We start from the raw sequence: 20,155 nt of genomic DNA on the forward strand, positions 1-20,155 counted from the left end.
ACCTTAATTAATTGTAAGAATTCTGGACAATGTATGCAGTGTTGTTTTATTTAGACCTATGCTAAGATAGTGTTTTATCTCTCTAGGTGTTCAGTGTATTCTCACCTTGTTAACTGTAAAATATCCTTTCGACTTTATAACAATAAATGTGGGACTCATTACATTGTTAAAAAGAGTATTGCATTCTGAAGTTAGCACCAGCTGGCAAAAGAGACACTTCTTCTGTTTAGAAACTAATTGCTCCTGAATGTAGGTGATACTTGAAAAAATCCTTAAGCAGTGATGACTTTACAGTTTTTCAAAGTACAGCTATTAGAGGTAAACCATTCTGAACTACTAAAATGTAAGTATTCTGACAAAGTTCTGCAAAGTTTAACATATCCATAGCCTTATACATATCCATTTTGCTAAGAAGCAACCATTCAATAGAAACATGAGTAAAAGTACTATGAGCATTAACTGTGTGTGCCTTACACATGATCTAAAATGCAATAAACCAGGACAGATTTTGGTCTAGCTATTGATTTTTTTTTTAATGATGAATCAGGATTCTTATATAGTAAAGTATTAATTCAGTAGGTTTGTTTTCTGTGTGATTGTGCTTTTTGCACTTTCCCTCTAGCACTGTAGCCAATATTTAGGTATAAGATCTTTGTCATAAACCAAAAATCATTTTTTTTGCTTATCTGGACTTCTTTCCTAAGTTACCCTTTTTTACATCCTCTAATAGTCATAGCAGTAATAGTTTTAAAATATATTATGTAGGGAAATGAGAGGGTATAATAAGTAATTTCTGTATAAAATCACAGGCCTTGCTACTAATTTCCTGCTGAAGACCAGCTGTCTACATTTAGCAAAAAGTCAACCTTGAAATTGGTAAGCTTAGAAGACTAGTCATGAAAGAGCCATTCAGGCAAAAACGAAATGACCCATTAAAATCATAGATTTCACAACTCATTACATTGTTGACTGTGTTTCCTCAAGGGATTGTTTTGCCTTTTGGAGAACTAAGAAGGCTTGATTACTTTTCTAGCCTGAAGAAACAGGGAAAAGCTTTCATCATTTAATCTTTCAAGTGCTAGAGATACAGGCATGTGTGAAAATGAAACGGCAGAAGAGAAAAAAAAACAAAAACAAAAAACTCTCTCGCCTTCTATTTGTAATTGCAATGAAAAAATGTCTTATTTTTGCTGTTACATGAGTATTTGTCACGTAAAATTAATCTCGTGATCATAATTTGTGCCTTTAAGTTTTCCAGTGGACTGACATAATCGAACTGTAACCAGCGGAGTTGCTAAAGGGGCCAGATGCATGCATGGGTTTCTTCAGAGTTGTCCTAGGGTAAAAAGTGTTTTCCCAGGAGTTAGAAAGTGGTAACCCCTCGTGGGGTTTCTGGGTGCAGGGCCAATCACAAGCTACATTTTGTTCCTTTGAAATCAACATATAACAGACTGGAAGAGATGATGTAGTTGGAAGAGATGTAGCCTTGTTTTAGGCCACGAGGGGAGAAGGGCCAGGAGCCCCGCTGGGGCTGTGGAAGCCCAGAACAGTGTTAAAACTGGATCAGATGCTGTGGTCAAAGGCTGGGGGAGTTTCTCCACTGTGGGTGGGCAGCAGAAGACACTGAAAGTGGTGGCAGAGCAGCACTGAACAGAGAACTGTGGCCAAGAGTCAAAAGTGATAACAAGCAGCAGAGATGGCACAGAGACGACTGAGAGACACAGAGATGTTCCTGCAGGAGGGAGAGCTGGCAAAAAAGCAGAGAAAACTCAGCAGAGACTGTTTTGGGGGCAAGACTGAATTACTTTCCCAAAACCCTGAGACCTCCTAGAGAGGAGGGGTGGACTTCCAAATTCTTCGGGAGTCTCGAAATGCAGCAGCAGCTAGGAAGGGAGAGAGAGGAGAGCTGAGAGCTCAGAGATGTCCTGAGGGCTGGACCAGGACGGAATGCAGAGGAGATGGCCTTGCCCCCCTGCTGTTGCCACGCTGGCAGTTTGAGACAGAGCAAAGGAGCTCTGGTAGAATGCTTGGGGCAAAGACTGAACTGAGAGCTGCCCTAAACGTTCTGAGTCAGGAGGAGTTTGAATCCCCTGAGGAAGGGACTGTCACGAAGATGCCCCTGCAATCTGTGATATGACCGTGGTGAAGTGAGTTTTGTCCCTGCTTTGCAGCCCACGGGAGAGAGACCTTCGGTTGGAGCTGAAGGGCTGAGGGGTGAGAGAAGACCCCCTTGTATTGTAATGGAGAGAGAAATCTTCCAGCTATGACAAATCCAGCTACGACTGCTGCCTTGAAGAGGAGAGACACTGCTGCCCTGAAAGTGGAAAGGATCTTTCCTTCTTCCCTTCTGAACTTTTATTGGAGGGAGAGGAAGGACTTGGTCTAATGTAAATATATTGCTTTACCTTGCCATAGGACAGATAGTTAGAATTGTGTATGTAATGTCTTATAGTATTTATTTGTATAATAAACTGAAATTTAATTCCCTCCCCCCCATACTGAGTTGTGTTATGTCTGGAGAAACCTCTCACACTGCAACAAATTGTGGGAGGGGGGCTTGGACTTGGAAATTGGATTTTTGGGGGTCTCAAACCACCACAACACTAAAGTGAGAGAGCACAAAACCCACCATGACTCTGTTCTCATTTCCTAAGAGCATGCAAGATGTTTTTTCTCTCATGGATCCAGAAAAGCCGTGTGTGTTCGTATTTCTCAGAATTCTTGAAAACGTTTCCAAATTCGTCCGTGTGACTGATCTGTGTCTTTCGCTTTAGTCCCAAAGACTGAGTGAGACTTTGTGAGCCACTGTTAAGCAGTTCTCCCTCAGGTATCCATCGTTTTCTGGGCCTGGGAGCAGTGAAGAAACCAGGAAGAGTTCGGGAAGGTTCAGGCTGAACTGGGATTTCTGGCACACGGAATTATAACACCGGGAATGGCAGCATCAATACTGCTGGACTGTTTGACCTAAGTGGCAGAATCTGAAGCAGCTGGAACCTTATTCTGGGAGGACATACATAATTACAAACAGGAAGAACTTTCTGAATGCCAAAATTTTGCTTTAGAGAAGGCAATATTCCCAGTGCAGTTTCTGGCTGTATTCCATCTACTTTAGCTCTTAAGTACTTTCACGTGCCTTATACACCAATTTCCCTAACTTTACTCAATTTCTGAGATCAGAAGAGGCAAAGGCACAATTATTTCATAGCTTCTACTCGCTGAGGCAGTTTTGGCTTACATGGTACCAAATGTCCTTCTGGCCTTTAATCCAGGTTTCCAGGACTCAGTTTCCCAGTCGAACTACCAGACATTAAAACCAGATTTAAAGGAATGCTCCTGGTTGACTGTTACATGTAAGAAGCGACCTTGCAGATCCAGGATATCCTGCCATGAAAGTAGTCATGAGAATACATTTCTTACCTCAAAATCCCTATGGATATTGAAGTTACCTGCAACTGATTCAGGTTTTGGAACCAACGAGCCTTCGACTTCTCATTGAATCCAAAGCAAATTGTAACTTAGTGTCTTCATCTGTATTATAAAAGTTGCCTACTGGCAATATCAGTTTATCTTCCATTTGTGCAATCTTTAATCTTTTTTTTTCACCTCATAACATCCATATTTATTCCTGAAATATACAAAAACCACCAAACTCAACATATGCTTTCTAGGATCACAATTTATTCTTTCTGAGTGTCATTCATTACCATTTTCTGGTTTCAGCTTACTTAAAGACTTTCTTCGTATTTTCACACATGAAGTATTTATGATGAATCTGATGCAGTTATGTCAAACTCTCTAACTGAAGTCCAGTTCAAGTCACAATGTTTTCTGTCCCCATGTCTTCTTGTTCTGTCTTCCCATCATACAAAGGAAGCAGGGGCAAATGAACTGCAAAATAAATTTCCTCATTTCAGTTCTGGTACCTGGTAGTAGCCCATAAATCTCAGCAGCACCAGTTCTTCAGTGGACCAGTGCAGGCAGACCTTTCAGGGTTACTTAATAACATATCTTGATTATTTTTTTCCATTTTATCTGTCAGCCAAATACAGTGGTTGACGAGAAAAGGGGGAAAAAAGCTCATACTCTTGACACATAATAGTCACCTGATAACTAGCAAAACCCTGATATAAACATAAGAATTGCTGAAGGCATTTTTCAGACTAAAAAAAAAAAAAACCAAACACAAAATACAACCCCCTTCACCCCCCAAAAAAAAACCCCAACTGGAAAAAGGAAGAGAATAAGCCCGAAACACTAAAGAATTCACTGTAGTTATAAGTCTGACAGAATTTGAAATACCTGGAAATAATGGATAACCTTAATAATAAACCATACCACCAAGATTTCCTGTAATGTAATTCTTCCTACCTTTTTTACAGATCAGTGAATTTGGAATCCAGATCTATATCTTTTCAATTTCTTGTAACTTAATAAGGGAGGAAGGAGCTTGTCAGTTCTTGGCAAGCTATGGTTGGGCAATCCAAATTCCGAGCTGACATCCAGCTGTAAAAGGCTCCCATAATATGATCAGCTGTGGTCAGGTTTGGGATTGATTTGTGGCCCATTCCAAACCCATTTATATATTATCCTATTTGGTAAAATAGAATGTACTTTCTAGTGCTAAATTACTTAAGGAATAGGAGTTGAAAATGGAATTTTAGCTATCAGATCTCTGATGTCTGCGGTAGCTCATATAGTATATTGGCAGATACTGAATAAGAAAAAAAACCCAACAACATAATATTTCTGGTTGGTTTTTTTTCTAGAGACTATACTTTGTCCTCTAAACCATCAACACTCTGCTACCCAAGTGTAGATGAGTAAGAGTATCATACACTTGTATAGAGTATCATATATTTGTAAATTTGATTTTACCATTTTAAAATTACCCAAAGTCATTCTGTATTAGTGTAGTTTAGAAAAGCATTCAATTTAACTTCCTTCCTCTCACCCCCAGATAGGGCTGTGATACTGTTGGTATACCCTGTACCAGTGTTGGAGAATAGAACATTCTTAGGGTTTTTTATTTGAAATAGTTATATGTTAATAGCTTTCTAAAAGTCCTAATTACCTGCCAGAGGAGAAGCTCCTCCATGAAACTTTAATATGTGAAACACATAAAAATTTTACAGCTAGAAGAACTTGGGCAACCTTCTATGTGTTATTTGGTGTCTGCCTGTATTAAGTGGGAGATGAGAGGTACGGGATAAAATGTCTCCAATGGCAAAACTGGAAGAGCTTATTACACTGCTTTCCAACAAATACCTTTGTGGAATCTGACTTTTTAAACACCCTATTTTAATGTAACATCTGCTGCATTGCTGCAGCATTATGGTCTGACTAGGAGAGCAGCTTTATTTCTGTTTGAAATTATCTTTTTGCTGAGAATTCCAGTTAAATTTGATTATCAACATTAAGATCATATTGACCTCCCTATCCAAACTTTATGTGCTATATCTGCATTCCTTTTCATTTGCTGGCATAATTGTTGAAGGGTGTCATATGCTTTTTTTGTGAAGTTTTGGCTACTATTTTGGTTTTTTCTTAAGATGTGAGACTAGTTTAGCCTTGGTAGGGAGAATATAGTCTCTTCAAAAAACTGCAGTATTTGACACTTTCTACACTCCGTCAACACCGTTATTATTGCACAACTATAAAACTAACATTCTGGCAAAAGCAATTGGGAATGATTCCCTGTTGTTTAGCTTCTGGTTCTGTTATAGCCCACTAAAAGAAAAGAGTGGTCACACAGTAAAGGTTATTTCTTTTTACAAATGAGAACTGAAAAAAAGATTCAAATATTAGCAAATAATTGATACACTATTTTCCTTTAATTATTAATTATCAGTTTCCCTGTCATTTACTTATTTAATACCAAAGATCAATTTTCTCTAAATATTAGTTTTCAATGTGAAGAAATCTTTACTGGACTACATCTTCATTCCTCTGCTTAAGTAGACAAAATTTCTTCATAAAGACAGAAATCTGCAAAACCAAAAAATAAAATGTTATCAGGTGGACAGCATAACATCTCAGAAGTTTCAAGCTCCAAATTCACATCTCTTAGAGGCAGACAGTGTGTTTTTACTCTTAGAGAGCTTTTAACCAGTTTGACCTTGATCTTTGACTAAATCTCTTCAGGCTACCCAGGACTAAATAGAAATGAGTTCTTGAGTTCATAATTCCAGGTGCAATTCAGTTAGTAATGTACATTTCTTAGCCACCTTGACATTTCTAAATCAAATAAGTAATATATTTTTAAAATTTAAGGGACTTTAAGAGATGTGTGTGTGTATATAATTGATTTTCTGATGAGTACTATCAGCTTCTCTTTTTTTAGCATATATAAATATATATGATGTATATATATGTATATATATGATGCATAACTTATATGCATACAATGGATAATTGCTGATATTGGATTAACTCCCCGTTCATCAGACTCATGCTAAAGAATGACAGTTCACAAAATCAATATTTAAAAGAAAGAAAATACTGTATAAATATTAATAAGTTTCACAGACTTACATTAAGTTGCAATTTGTCTGTTCCTTAAAAAAATTCTGTGTAATGTTTTAAATATTTTAATATTTATGAAGAAAAAAATAGAGTTGGAATGATAGTAGCCTGCAGAAGTTGCATTGTGAAATTCATCAAGGTTTACAGCAGGAATATTATTCTTCTGAAAACTGTGGAAACTTTTCTACATAACAACTACTATGATTTATTTATTTTTTACATATATTATATAACCTGATTCCAGTAGTTCTGCTCTCCATAATGACTGTCATTACAAGAAGCTATGATGCTCTAAAAAGATGGGATCTGAATATGCCTAAATACACAATTTTTAGTGTGAGAAAAGCTTTTAAGTTAAATGTTTTATAAATAATACAGCTTAGTTGTGCATTAGTTATACACCAGTTGTCTTAAAGCTGATGCAAATATTAAATCCCTGAATTTCTCATTTGGCTGTTGAGGTTGGTTGATTTAGTTTCATAAACATTATAATGATATTTTTGAAAATCACAAATGAGGACTAATGTCATTATAATACTGTGGGAAAAAAAAAATAAAAAAAAATCCAGATTGCTGAAAAATAAAGCCTTGTTCCAGGGATGAAATTTAAATGAGTGGAACTGCAGTTTTTCTTCATTGTTAGGTACCTTAATTAAAAAATGTCCTCCAAAGTTGTATGAAACAATAATAAAACTCTGCTAATATTTATAGCTGTACTACTTATCATTTAAGCATTTAACCAACAGAGATGTTATCTTCTGATAATCAAGCCAGATGTGATTATATTTGCTGATCATGAAATTCCATTAGTCTGGCTGAATTCTATTTTCCCTATGTTATTTTTTCTAATCATAATACTTATCCTCTCAGGGTTTATGCCAACAAAACTGAGTCAGGAGTGAATGCTGTTTGTCCTTCTTTAATTTGAAATGTTCAAATCTCTTCTGAGGGCTTACTTCTAAATTATGGGGTGAAGTATTGACATCATAATCCATGAATTGGGAAAAACACAGATATTGCACAAATACACAAAACCAGAAATTTACTCGGATTTGAAGAATAGTGCATCTTATTTTTAGTTCTTTTTTATAAAAATGGAAATATTAAACCGTAGAAGGTAAATGATTATTCAAATCATGACTTTCTGAAAGCTCCACAATAAATTTCTCTTATCAACATTTCAACATTCAAATAAGTGTGGAAAAGATGATTGGAAACTAAACAGAGTGACTTAAGAAGAGTTATACTAACGTTCCATTCCAGGTGAGAATCTGGTATAATGTGTCATCAATAGATGCAAATGAATAAAGTGCTGTGTCATGTGACAGATATTTGCCAGGCCCAGAGAGTGGTGGGGATGGAGCTGCATCCAGTTGGGATCTGGTCACCAGTGGTGTCCCCAGGGATCAGTGTTGGGCCCAGTTCTGTTTAATGTCTTTACTGATGATTTAGATGAGGGGATTGAGTCCATCATCAGCAAATTTGCAGATGACACCAAGCTGGGGGGGAGTGTGGATCAGCTGGAAGGCAGGAGGGCTCTGCAGAGGGACCTGGACAGGCTGGATCCATGGGCTGATTCCAAGGGGATGAGGTTCAACCAGGCCAAGGGCCGGGTCCTGCCCTTTGGCCACAACAACCCCCGGCAGCCCCACGGGCTGGGACAGAGTGGCTGGAGAGCAGCCAGGCAGGAAGGGAGCTGGGAGTGGGGATGGACAGGGAGCTGAACAGGAGCCAGAGTGTGCCCAGGGGGACAAGAGGGCCAATGGATCCTGGCCTGGCTCAGGAACAGGGTGGCCAACAGGGCCAGGGAAGTGATTCTGCCCCTGGACTCAGCACTGGTGAGGCCACCCCTGGAGTGCTGTGTCCAGTTCTGGGCCCTCAGCTCAGGAAGGACATGGAGGGGCTGGAGCAGGGCCAGAGGAGAGCAACGAGGCTGGGGAAGGGACTGGAGCACAAGTGCTGTGAGGAGAGGCTGAGGGAGCTGGGGGGGCTCAGCCTGGAGAAGAGGAGGCTCAGGGGAGACCTCCTCACTCTCTGCAACTCCCTGACAGGAGGGGGGAGCCAGGGGGGGTTGGTCTCTTTTCCCAGGCAACTCTCAGCAAGACAAGAGGGCTGGGTCTGCAGCTGTGCCAGGGGAGGTTTAGGCTGGATATTAGAAAGAATTTCTTTCCAGAGATGGCAATCAAACACTGGAATGGGCTGCCCAGGGAAGTGGTGGATTCTCCATCCCTGGAGGTTTTTAAGACAAGACTGGATGTGGCATCAGTGCCATGGGCTGGGAACCACAGTGGGGTTGGGTCAAGGGTTGGACCTGATGATCTCGGAGGTCCCTTCCAACCCAGCTGATTCTGTGATTCTATAAGTGAACAGAATGCTGGGAATCAAACACCAAATTAGGGTAATACTATATGCGTAGGAGATGTTGCACTTACCAGTTTCATCTCATCTTTTTGGGTGCTTGTCAGGTCAATGAGCTCACAAATGTACAGAAATGGAACTCCAGTGATACAGGCAGATTGTGACACTCGTGCCTTACACAAAGTCAAAATGGAATCAGACCAGACATTTCAGTGGAGTTATGGATCACCTGTCAGTCTAGTGCAGGATATTCATATTCTTGTGTACATAGATTTTTAAGGACCAGAAAGATGGTGCTGCACCTGTTCTCTTAAAAAACCCATGTTCTCTTTGTGTGTGTCAGATCTTTATGCAGGCCCACAAGCAGATGGAGTTGGCCAGCATTCCCCTGCTGATAGCTGGAGTAATTTATACCCACAATAATGAAAATAAAACAGAGATTTTCTGTTTTAAATATAAGTACTTAGAGTATTTTTACTTGGAAGCTGCAGGTGTCAATATTTGATCTGTTTGCTTTGCTGGACTAAATGCACCATGTGTGCTGAAACGGGTGCCAAAGTCAGTGAATCAGCATTTTCAAGGCTGAAATAGAATTTCCAGAAGAGAAAGTGAATTATGGAGGATTGATGTTAAAGCAGTGGTAAAAACAACAGGAGCAAACATGTTCATCTGCTCAAAGTTACTGTCCTGCTCATTTTCTGATAAAGTATACAAACATATCCCTCTGTTGAGTACAACTAGAGATGATATATCTAGTTATTTAGGATTTAGTTTGGTATTATTTTTCAATTATTATTATTATTATTATTATTATTCAATTATTATTTTTCAATTTGTTGCCATTCTTTTTATAGTTGACTAATATTGCTGTTTAACACTCTTCAAAGCAGTGTGCAAATACTCAAGGAAATACAAGAATATCTGAAACATTCTTTACCTTTTTTACAGGACAGTTTAGAAAAAAATTAATTATTCCATACCTGTACCAATCTGCTCTTAATAAAGCCAGTACTTCCTATTAAAATTACAGAGGTGGATTTATATTTAAGAAGACGGGAACACAAACCTTAAATGAATGTCATGATCAGAGAAATATAATCTGGGTAGACATATTTTTGTGTTTTGGTGTAATTCACATCACTGAAGCTTGTAGCTGGAATTAGGAAATTTGATTTAATTACCCTGGAAAACATAATCAGAAACTGTCACAATGGCAAATATTTAAAACACTTACAGTCTTCTTGTGCCACATATACTAAGGCAAACTGATCAATACAGAATATTTTAAGCTTGCTTTCCTTTTATTTTAATTTTATGACCAGAGTCAGTAAAATATTGGAATGGCACACTAGCCTGAAGTGAACAGTGCTAAATGCAAAAGAACCAGGTTTAATTTGGTTTCAAATTTTGGTTTTGCATAAAATTGGGCAAGACCACTGAAGAAAACAAGGATAGATGGTTCAGTGAAAGCAGCTGATATGTAAAGAACATGTAAAAAGTTATTAGCCTGAAAGGAGTTGAGTAAGTTTATCAAATTGTGATGAACAGTGTACTTGAGTTAGAGATATTGTTTTCTTTGTTTCGTTGTAACAAATATTTATACAATAAATACGTATTTTCCATTTCCACTCCATTTGGTTTATATTAGCTGACATAATATACAAGTAGAAATCACATCAGTACAGAACTTTAAATGAGAATGCTGCTTAAACTCAGTGGTGTAGAAAGATGGTGGCAGTGAGATCTTTTTTGGTTTTGTTTCCCCCTGGAAGTTTTCTATGCATCACCTACCTATGAACAAAAAGAGCTCCTCAGGTAAAATTTACAATGATGAGGTGTAAATGATCCTCTCTTCACTGATGGAGAAAAAGAGAGAGAGAAGGTTAAAGATTAAAAGTAGTGAATCAAACTTCACACGCAGCAGGATTTACTAATATAGCATCTTAAACCTGGATATGCCCAGAGACTAGAGAAAGAAAAGAGGACAACACAATTTCATGAGTACCTTTTCCTAAGAATGAAACAATCTCCCAGATTAAGTCCAGTCTTACTTTCAGCCTTGGACTATTGTCAGAATATGTGCCAGAAAGGAATATACCTGCTAGCTATGTGAAGTACCTAAATCCTAGTAAGGGAGATAGTTTGCTGTTGAAGTAAAAGTGGATGGTAATATCCAAGAATGATGTAAATGTTGCAATGAACTGACACAGTTCCAAAATGATTTTTCCCAGGAAACATTGGCTGTGAAGAACAAGAACTTTTTCCCAGTGCAAGTCTGTTGGAAGGACATTTTTCTAGTACCTGTCTGCTGCTGGAGAAAAAAAGACACACCTTTTTAATATACTACAGGAGCAGCTCAGGGTGGCTCATTACCTATAGAAGAATTTTTTACTCAGACTTGGGCTTTCCAACTTACAGAAGAGGTGCTGCTCAGTGTAGACAGTGCTTTGTGGTGTGCTGGTGATAAAAAAATCCCAGCAAAAAGTAGTGACTTTGATAGGTCTTTGAATCATTGCCAATGAGTTCTTTTGATAAACTATGTCAGTTTATCCAACTAGCTCCCTTGATGTGTTTACATAATGATTAATTGAGGAGAAATGTATTCAGAGCCTTCTGAAGATGAAATGTAAAATGGGATTCACTGAGTCACTCACTCATTCAACAGTTACTATTAACACAGAAGAGGGAGGGTAAAATAAAGTTACCTGCCTTGTTCTGACTCCCTGAAACAAAGTAGATCAAAGTTTGTCATTATTAATACCATTTCTTAGTGTCTTTTTGTTGCACTGATTCAAATCCAAAATGCCTCTGAAACGTCTCTTGACATAGTAAGTTGTACTTGTCACGAGTTATTATTAAACCTAATATTCATTTTATAACGCCTGTCACAATTCTGAAAGTTAAGTTCCTTATATATTAAATATTCTGACATTTGAAAAAATAAATGCAATCGCTCCTTCTCTTCTAAGATCATACCTGTTTTTTCCACTGATACTTAGTTTCAGAAGATCTTAAAATTAAGTTGGACCTTCCTACAAGGTTAAGCTTGCTCTGCCTTTGAGGCCACTGAAGTAGCTGCTAAACCAACCTCCCTTAGAAAACTGACTGAAGCATTTATATAGCTCTTTTTCTGTTCTGCCTAGCTCAAAATTTGCTGATTTTTTTTTAGTAGTTCTGGTTCCCATTGACAAAGCTCTGCATGCCTATGCACACCTGTGAAATACTGTTCAAAAAATACAGCTTTCTTAAACGGATAAGCCAAAAAGTAGCTGTTATTTCTATACTTACTTCTGGAAATTAGTCAGATAAATTCCTCTCATTCTTCAGATTTTAAGAAGCAAGAATTCTCCACTCATTTCTTGACCACAAAGTTAACCCATTATAGCTTTCAGAATCAGATACATTATTTAAACCATACTAAAATAGAGGGGAAACTGCAAAGAATGTTTAGCTTTGAGAACGAGGAGACAGACTGGTCTTGGCATTCTTCAGTGTGTCTTTCAACACCAAAAAGAGTGTAATCCTGCTTCTCTATCCATAAATGATATCTTGTGAAAATATGGTAGAGTTCAACCTGTTTTACCTGCACAGACAGAGCATCGTGCTACAGATCAAAGGCAAAAGATGAAGCAGCTCTCATAAAATGTGGTTGAACATTACCATGCAGAAATTTTATATATGAAGCAGTTCCTGAAGAACTGGCTTCTGATCTAGCTGCCCCTGTCTGCCACTTTCCGTCTCTGTTAAAAAAATGATACTTATTCATAGCTCAGGGTCCCTCATCTCTTCTAAGTTTTACTTTCCCTGGTTTCAAGTTTTGAGGCTTATATCCGTGTTTTATCACTGAAATACCACTCAGAACAGCTTTATTGTGATAGCTTTTTCATAGCCTGTCTGAAAAACTGGCCAAGATGTGATTTAGATTGATTGGAATCTTTGGCTGTTTAAGTTCCTCCTGATAATTACTTTTCTAGTACTTTGTTGGGCTAACAAATGCGAGTTTCTAAATGCATGAGCTCTATTTCTTGAATTGCCTGATGTAAGCATAAGAGAACTAAAATCTAAAAAAACCAAGCATTTGATCCAAGCAGTACTTCTACTCTAGACACTTTTTTAAGGGTCCCAGAGGGTTGTCACCTGGTAGCAATGCATCAGCACCATTTATCAGACATTGCCCCCCCCCCATCCTTGTCATCAGTCAATAAACTCTTAGAGAACAAAACCCTTGTACTCTTTATCTAAGTATAAGCCTACAGTTTTATAGTTCTCGATTTATGAAAGATGGTGCCTTGCCTTTCAGCTTGAGAAATGAAATGATTTCTTACTTTGGTACTTTAGTGGGGGTTGAATATTGTAAAACACTTCATTTGACTTTGTAAAGCCTAGGAAGCCTCAGTTGTCAGATATTCTCATGTAGAAAACCAGCTTTGTAATAAGTAGAGGCAAATTCATCCCTGATGCAGCTTTATTGACTTGAAATTAAAACCAGCTTCTATTAAATGATCCATATGGGAATTACAGAGTTTGATTAATTAAAAGAAAGCATCCTTTCTTATGTGTGTTAGTTTTAAACCTGGACTTTTACTAATATGCATTGCTTGGAGTTACTGCAATTAAATATGCACAAAATTGACTGAATTTGAAAGTGGTTTAAATGGTGGTGCTGATATAATGAACTGTGAGTTCATTATATGAGTGTGAACTGCTTTGTGCTTTACTTAACAACACAGGCAATGGTAGTTATAGAGCAGGAGAAGCAGAAGTGGGGTGCTGTTCATACCAAGGGGAAATCTTTAAACCAGTTTCTACTCTATGTAATTCAGAGCTTTTATAATGAAGCAAAAGGGGCCTGGCAGCCTGATGACCACAGAGAGCCAGTTTGAGAGCTTAAGTATCACCTAATACATTTTCTACCAGAAAGGTCAAGCTTTATACCTCATATAGCACTCCAAATCCACTGTAGCAATACTCTTTCTGTTGAGGATTTGAGTTTTTGGACCTTTTCCTCAGTCATTTCTAGTTTTATTCCTTTGTAGCTACTTGCTAATCTTACTGATTTTTTTTTTTCTATTTTCAATGTCAGTGATAATGGTATGGTCACCCCAGTGAAGCTAAGGAATTATGAAAATACATACTCTTTAAACACATATCCTACTAGACAAGAGCCAGAATAATGAAATAGTGCCCATTCAGTGTTTTGATGTGTTTATATTCATGGTCGTGGGGCAAGGCAGAAGATATTTGGCCTCCAGAAGCAAGGAAAATAATATAATAGAATTTAAACTACATATGAAGTGCATAAGAATGGAAGTCTAGAAATACAGGCTATCTGATGGAAAGCAGGTTGTCTCCTGTAAATTTAGTGCCAACATCCAGGACAACTTACAGTCAACAATCTTGTTTATTGTTTGACAATTGAAGAGAGTGAAGAAACAGAAATCAAGAGTAATGGAAATTCAGAGGAAAAATTTGAAAAACAAAAGATGCATGATTGCTTCAATTTTAATCTAATCAATTTTAATGTGTTAAAAATATCAAAATATCAAAATACTAGGACATTTTTTCATCACTTAGTAATCAGTTTATTTATGAATATCACATAAAATGAAGGAGTACCAGGTTGCTAACTGTGTTCAGTAAATTAGTGTGCTTTAGAGAGAATTACACCACATGTGTACAAATGTGTTTTATAAGCATTGGTGTTCAAATGTTAAAATAGGGATAGTAAATGAAAGAAAAACATTTATGTATTGGCTGTATGTTCAGCTTCAAGTCAGCATGTTCTTCATAAAGTAACTCTGCAATGCTTGGGGGTTTTAACGGGAATCAAGCATGAAACTTGCATGCTTTGCCAGATTGAATGTGGTTTTTTGATATGGTGCATGCAAATAATCTCAATATTGGCAAGAGATAGTGGAAAATAAAGAGGGTTAGACACTTATTGAGACAAAGTTAAAAAAAAAAAAAAAACAACTCTAGATACGGGTTGTCTCCCCTGTGAATATTATTTTTCTGATTTGTTGTTAGTTCACAACAAAAGATGTTTCATTAGGGACTGTTAGAATGCACACTCAATAACTGAAGAAAATGTGTACTTTAGATAAATGACACAGGTAAAAAGAAAAGTTAGAGAGTTAAAGTGAAGAATTCAAAGTCAATTATTCAGGAAGTTTAAGGAGCACAAAATTACGTTCCTGTAAATCTTAGCGTGTCTCTGTGTGTTCATGTATTTTGTCAAAGTCTTGATGAACACACAAGTGTGTTGAACTCTGTGGATTTATTTGCTTCCCCACAGAGCCTCTTTAGGAGATCTCTTTCCAGATCTCTCCAGAAACATCCACACCATGTAGCACAAACATCTGGCAAACCTTTCTGGTTTTCAACAGGTTCCTTCTGACACCTATTATGCAGCCAGTCACAGCAAAAAGTGACTGCAATTTGTCACACTCATCAGTCTTGCTGCAAGGACAGGACACACTGTAAAACAGATGATAAAACGCTGGGTGAGGAGCTAACATGCCCTACTAGTGTTTACTGCAGGACTGTGATCATTCTGGCTCTTATCTGGTAGGATATATGTTTGAAGAGTACGTATTTTTTCCTCTCTGTGCCGGTGCAGGAGCAGGCAGATGCTGGGAGGACAGCTGGCTGCTGGACAGTCAGACGGGAGAGCTCCTGAGGAGCCTTTGGCAGATGAAAGCATCATGTGAACCAGAGCACTGTAGTGCTTCAGGAAACATATTGCAGTTTCTGAGTGGTGGTCCAGGCTGTGACTTCACTTTGTTGGAGGCATCGTGCATTTTAGGAAGAAATTCTTTACAAAGAGGGTAATCAGCCATTGGAATGGGCTGCCCAGGGAAGTGGTGGATTCTCCGTCCCTGGAGGTTTTTAAGATGAGACTGGATGTGACATCAGTACCATGGTCTGGGAACCACAGTGGTAGTGGATGGAGGGTTGGACTTGATGATCTCAGAGGTCCCTTCCAACCCAGCTGATTCAATGATTCTATGGTTCTATGATTCTATGATTCTATGATTCTATGCTGCTTTTGCTCCGTGGTTATTCTGCATGGGTCTTATGTTGCATTGGTCACTAGAGGGCTGACACGTGGCTTCTGGACTGCATCTTTACTGTAATCCCTCAAATCAACTCACATTAGCTGGCATTAGGACACTGTGTATCTGTGCTTCCTTCTCTTCTTTCTATGGAATGTAGTGCAGCATGTTGCGGTGAGAGTTTTGAAATAAAGGTCTTTTCGCCTTGTAAACCCAGAGAAGAAACTTGACTGCTCTCTCCTCCTGCCAAAGAGGACCACGTGGCTGGGTGCTTCTCTGGGAAACCTCCAGCCGGGAGCCTACATTCAAACTCTGTTAATTAGCACCCAACGTGGAACATTAACCCATGACCCTGGGATTAAGAGTCTCATGCTCTACCGACTGAGCTAACCAGGCATAGCTAAAGAATCATTTGCCTGTATAGCGCTCCATAATTCACATCCTAATGTGTCCCATTCCTGGTATGATATGGGGCTGGGTAGCACGTGGTTGTGTTTAAAATCCATTTAATCAGTGCTTTTAAAGAGTCCTTGTCTAACAGGTGTCCATGCAAGTAATTAAGACCTTTTAAGCGTTTGTAAGTGTTACGCTCCCACTTTGAAGATAGAGCCCCCATGAATGTGATAAAATAGAGTTCTTGGACTGTACAGCTGTGGGCCTACCTTCTGAGTTCTGTAGGTCGAAATCCAATGCGGAGTTGCAGAGTCTGTCTGAGTTGGAAGCCAAGAATCACTTTGTGACCTGTACCCGGGGACATCCAAGGAAATCTCTACACAGTAGAAAATGTCGTTGGGGTCCAGCTGATGGGCACCAATTAACAGAGCTTGAATGTGGACTCCCTGCGGGAGGTTTCCCAGAGAAGCACCCAGCCACGTGGTCCTCTTTGGCAGGAGGAGAGAGCAGCCAAGTTTCTTCTCTGGGTTCCAAGGTGAAAAGACCTTTATTTCAAAGCTCTCACGGTTTATGTGGGCTCGGGGGGAGGGCAAGAAGAAGGGATGTGATTGGGCCAAGGTCTGGGGGAAAGGGTGCCACGGTCCGAGGGGAGATGGGGCTGTGACACAGCATGGACTGGTCTGGAGACAAGGTAGAGGTGCAAATGGAATGCTTTATTGAGGGGTGTTGGGGTTTTATGAGTTCAGGCAGGGAAAAGGCTAGAACATGGGGTAGAGCATGAGACAGGCAATCAAGGGAACAAACTGGGGTAGGGACACAGGTGAAGGGGCAGAATGTGGGAGGAACCAGGGAAGAAAAGGTCAAATGGTAACTGTCTCCTCTCTGCAGCTTCTTCAGCCTATCAGAGAGGGGAGCGGGGAAGCAGGGAGCAGGCAGAACTCGTGACAAGCCTGGACACACCCAGGCTGTGCACTGTGTAGTGTGGAGATAATGCAATATACATATCTGAAACCACATAATAACGGTAAAGTCCATATAATAACTGTAAGATCCATATAATAAAGTCCTGTCAATTGCTGTATGTTTTTCTCCACTCCTGGAACCTCTCACGGAACCCCTCCCATCCTGAATCTTGTTTCTTCACAAAAGGGAATGGCTTGAGGGCTCTACTGACCAGTGGGGGATACTGAAGGACCGTGTTCCAGTAACAGAACCACGGACTGGGGAGAGGCGGGTGAGGCAGCCTGTCCTGCTTGTGCAGAGGCGGAGTCTGCAATTGGAAGGGGAGACAACAGGGTTCCAAATGGGGCCGTGTGGGCTGGGGGAACTACACAGCTCAGGGAGAACCCGTACAATAGAAAACGCAAGTAGTTGTTGTGTTTCTGCTTCACTCAATCCCGGGAAGCCGCCGCTGTGATGGACTCGTTTCTAAAGCTGTTCTTTCCAGGCTTTGTAATCCCGGTGTTCACCTACAGCCTGTCTGATGGTGCCTCGCAAAAGCTTCTGGAAAATGCAGTACTAAAGACAGGAGTATCTTCCTCAGGCTGGCAGCAAGTAGTACTGTCATAACTGACTGCTCTTCAGGCATTTTTTACTTACATCTTCATTTACATCTTTATAACTTCTATCGCTTCATTCTGAATAAAGTTCTGCAGTTTCACCAATGCTTTTTGGCAGAAGGGTTTTAAGAACTATGTGCTCAGCACAGCCTGCCAGACCACTGCTGTTGACTAGAATATAACCCTGCCTTTCAAGTAGAAAGTTCAAAAATGTCACCAAGTTTTGCCCAGTGACACAGTATTCTGAGAAGGCTTTGGAAAAAATTATTAAAATTTTGGAAAAAAGTATTAAAAAATCTACACGGTATTTAACTCCACCCTTAGTTTTAATCCCATCATGTTTTAATTAACTCATAAATGTGTGGACAAAGATATTTCACATATGTGGAACTGTATGTATTTCTTTCAGTGTTTCCACTTACTTTACCCTGTAGTATGAACCTCACATTTTGTGTGTTATGAACACCCAAGTGATTTCCCACTATTCCATATTTAAATGACAGTTTTACATCCCTAAGTAAAAATTCCTTTTTCTTTTCTTTTTTTCCCCCTTGAGTAGATAATGTTAAGAACTTGAATCATGACTCTGAACAGAAGTAAACCATATGTGTTATTTTGCTTGTGAATATTTCTACATCTTGAAACCTATTCAAGCATAAGATTGGATTGCAGCTACTTCTGCGTTAGACAGTGTTTAGTGATTTGTTGTGGGAACTAGATATATCTGTTCTTGTTCTGTGCATGTATACCTTAAGAACTTTTCAAGGTGCCTCTTGTGTTTATCTGTGTTAGAGCTCAATCTGTTCTTACAAAATGGCACTTTTATAATTTCTGTCACAGTATTCTCTAATAAAAATCACCAGGTTTTGCAAATACTTGCAGATTTTGCAAAGTGGTTTCATAAACCAATATTTTTTTTTCTCATGAGATCGTTTGAGACCTGCCATGGCCTTTGCCACCCAGCTTTATAGACAAGCTAGTAGCATGATCTGAATAAATAAAGGCAAACAAGGGAAGACACGGGAGCACTGAATTGATATGATGTCCTTCTTCCTTTAGCATGTCTTTCTGATTAATTAAAATACTGGAGGAGTTTAGTTCTTATGTTTTGAGTGAAATTTTATGTTTGCAAAGGGCTGTGTCTGTGATTGAACTACATGTGTATACTTCATACTGTCTTACGGTTTTGCCTACAAATTTCTTGGTCACTTTAAGAGGCACTTGCAAAATTTGTCATCCAACTACTCTTTATTTCTTCACATGCAAGTCTCTATATCCAGGCCTCACAGAACAGAATCATGCAGAATCATTCAGAGTAGACAGGGCCTCAGGAGATCTTCTAGTCTGCATAAAATAAAACTGAGATGTATAAAATAAAAAAGACAAAATTCAGAATTTTTGACTTGAAGGGTCTAATTGGTTAAGAATTACTCAGTAAAATTCATTACAGAATTTAGAGAGAGAAAAAAAGGGTGTGAATCAATTCACAATGATCTCACTTTTGTTACATTCGGTTACAAATATCAAGTAATTTGTATAACTTTTTATAATACTTGCTAAATAACACCAAGACAGTTTTGGTGCACCTATATCTTGAATTAGAAGCATAGAATCATAGAATAGTTTGAGTTGGAAAGGATCATTAAAGACCACTTAGTTTCAAACCCCTACGTTGGACAAGGACATCTTTCATTCGATCGGGTCGTTCAAATAAACTGATTTAGTTTTGCAAGTTTTGTGTCATATACACATATATATACAAATTTTGTGTTAACATCCTTATTTTTAGGAATACATTTCACTCCTTCTCATTCTTTTTAAGGTGCTGGTGGCTGGTCTCCACTCGTGTCCAATAAATATCAATGGCTTCAGATTGATCTCGGCGAAAGAACCGAAATTACTGCTGTTGCTACTCAAGGTGGTTATGGGAGCTCAGACTGGGTAACAAGTTACCTTCTGATGTTCAGTGACAGTGGAAGAAACTGGAAGCAGTATCGTCAGGAAGAAAGCATTTGGGTATGTTCTTTCAATAATGAGAATTAAGTTTCTGCAGAAGACTTAAAAAGAGACTTGTTGTAAATCTAAGTAAGGCAGTGGAATATGAATAACCACACCTGAAGTGTGTAGATAATTAAATATACAAAGTCATTTAACTTTTGAGTGATGAAAGACTGTAAAAAAGCAAGCAAACATCAAAAGTCTTGCTGTAGCAATACTCCACTAAGACAGAAGGAATTATTTTGAGGACTAAAACCGTGCTACAAAATC

At 38.7% G+C, this 20,155-nt stretch overlaps 1 protein-coding gene across 2 annotated transcripts in view; it reads left to right on the top strand.

Moving 5' to 3' along the window:
• Positions 1-20,155, top strand: part of CNTNAP3C (contactin associated protein like 3C) — a 200,573-nt gene that overhangs the window by 55,901 nt on the left and 124,517 nt on the right. For both annotated transcript variants that reach the window (XM_029965411.1, XM_029965412.1), the window contains exon 3: positions 19,710-19,903. In XM_029965411.1, the coding sequence (XP_029821271.1) occupies positions 19,710-19,903 (194 nt within the window). The remainder of the gene's footprint in view (positions 1-19,709; positions 19,904-20,155) is intronic.

The sequence above is a fragment of the Manacus vitellinus genome, unplaced genomic scaffold (assembly GCF_001715985.3).
Source record: "Manacus vitellinus isolate BGI_N305 unplaced genomic scaffold, ASM171598v3 scaffold_9_pilon, whole genome shotgun sequence".
Taxonomy (NCBI): Eukaryota; Metazoa; Chordata; class Aves; order Passeriformes; family Pipridae; genus Manacus; species Manacus vitellinus.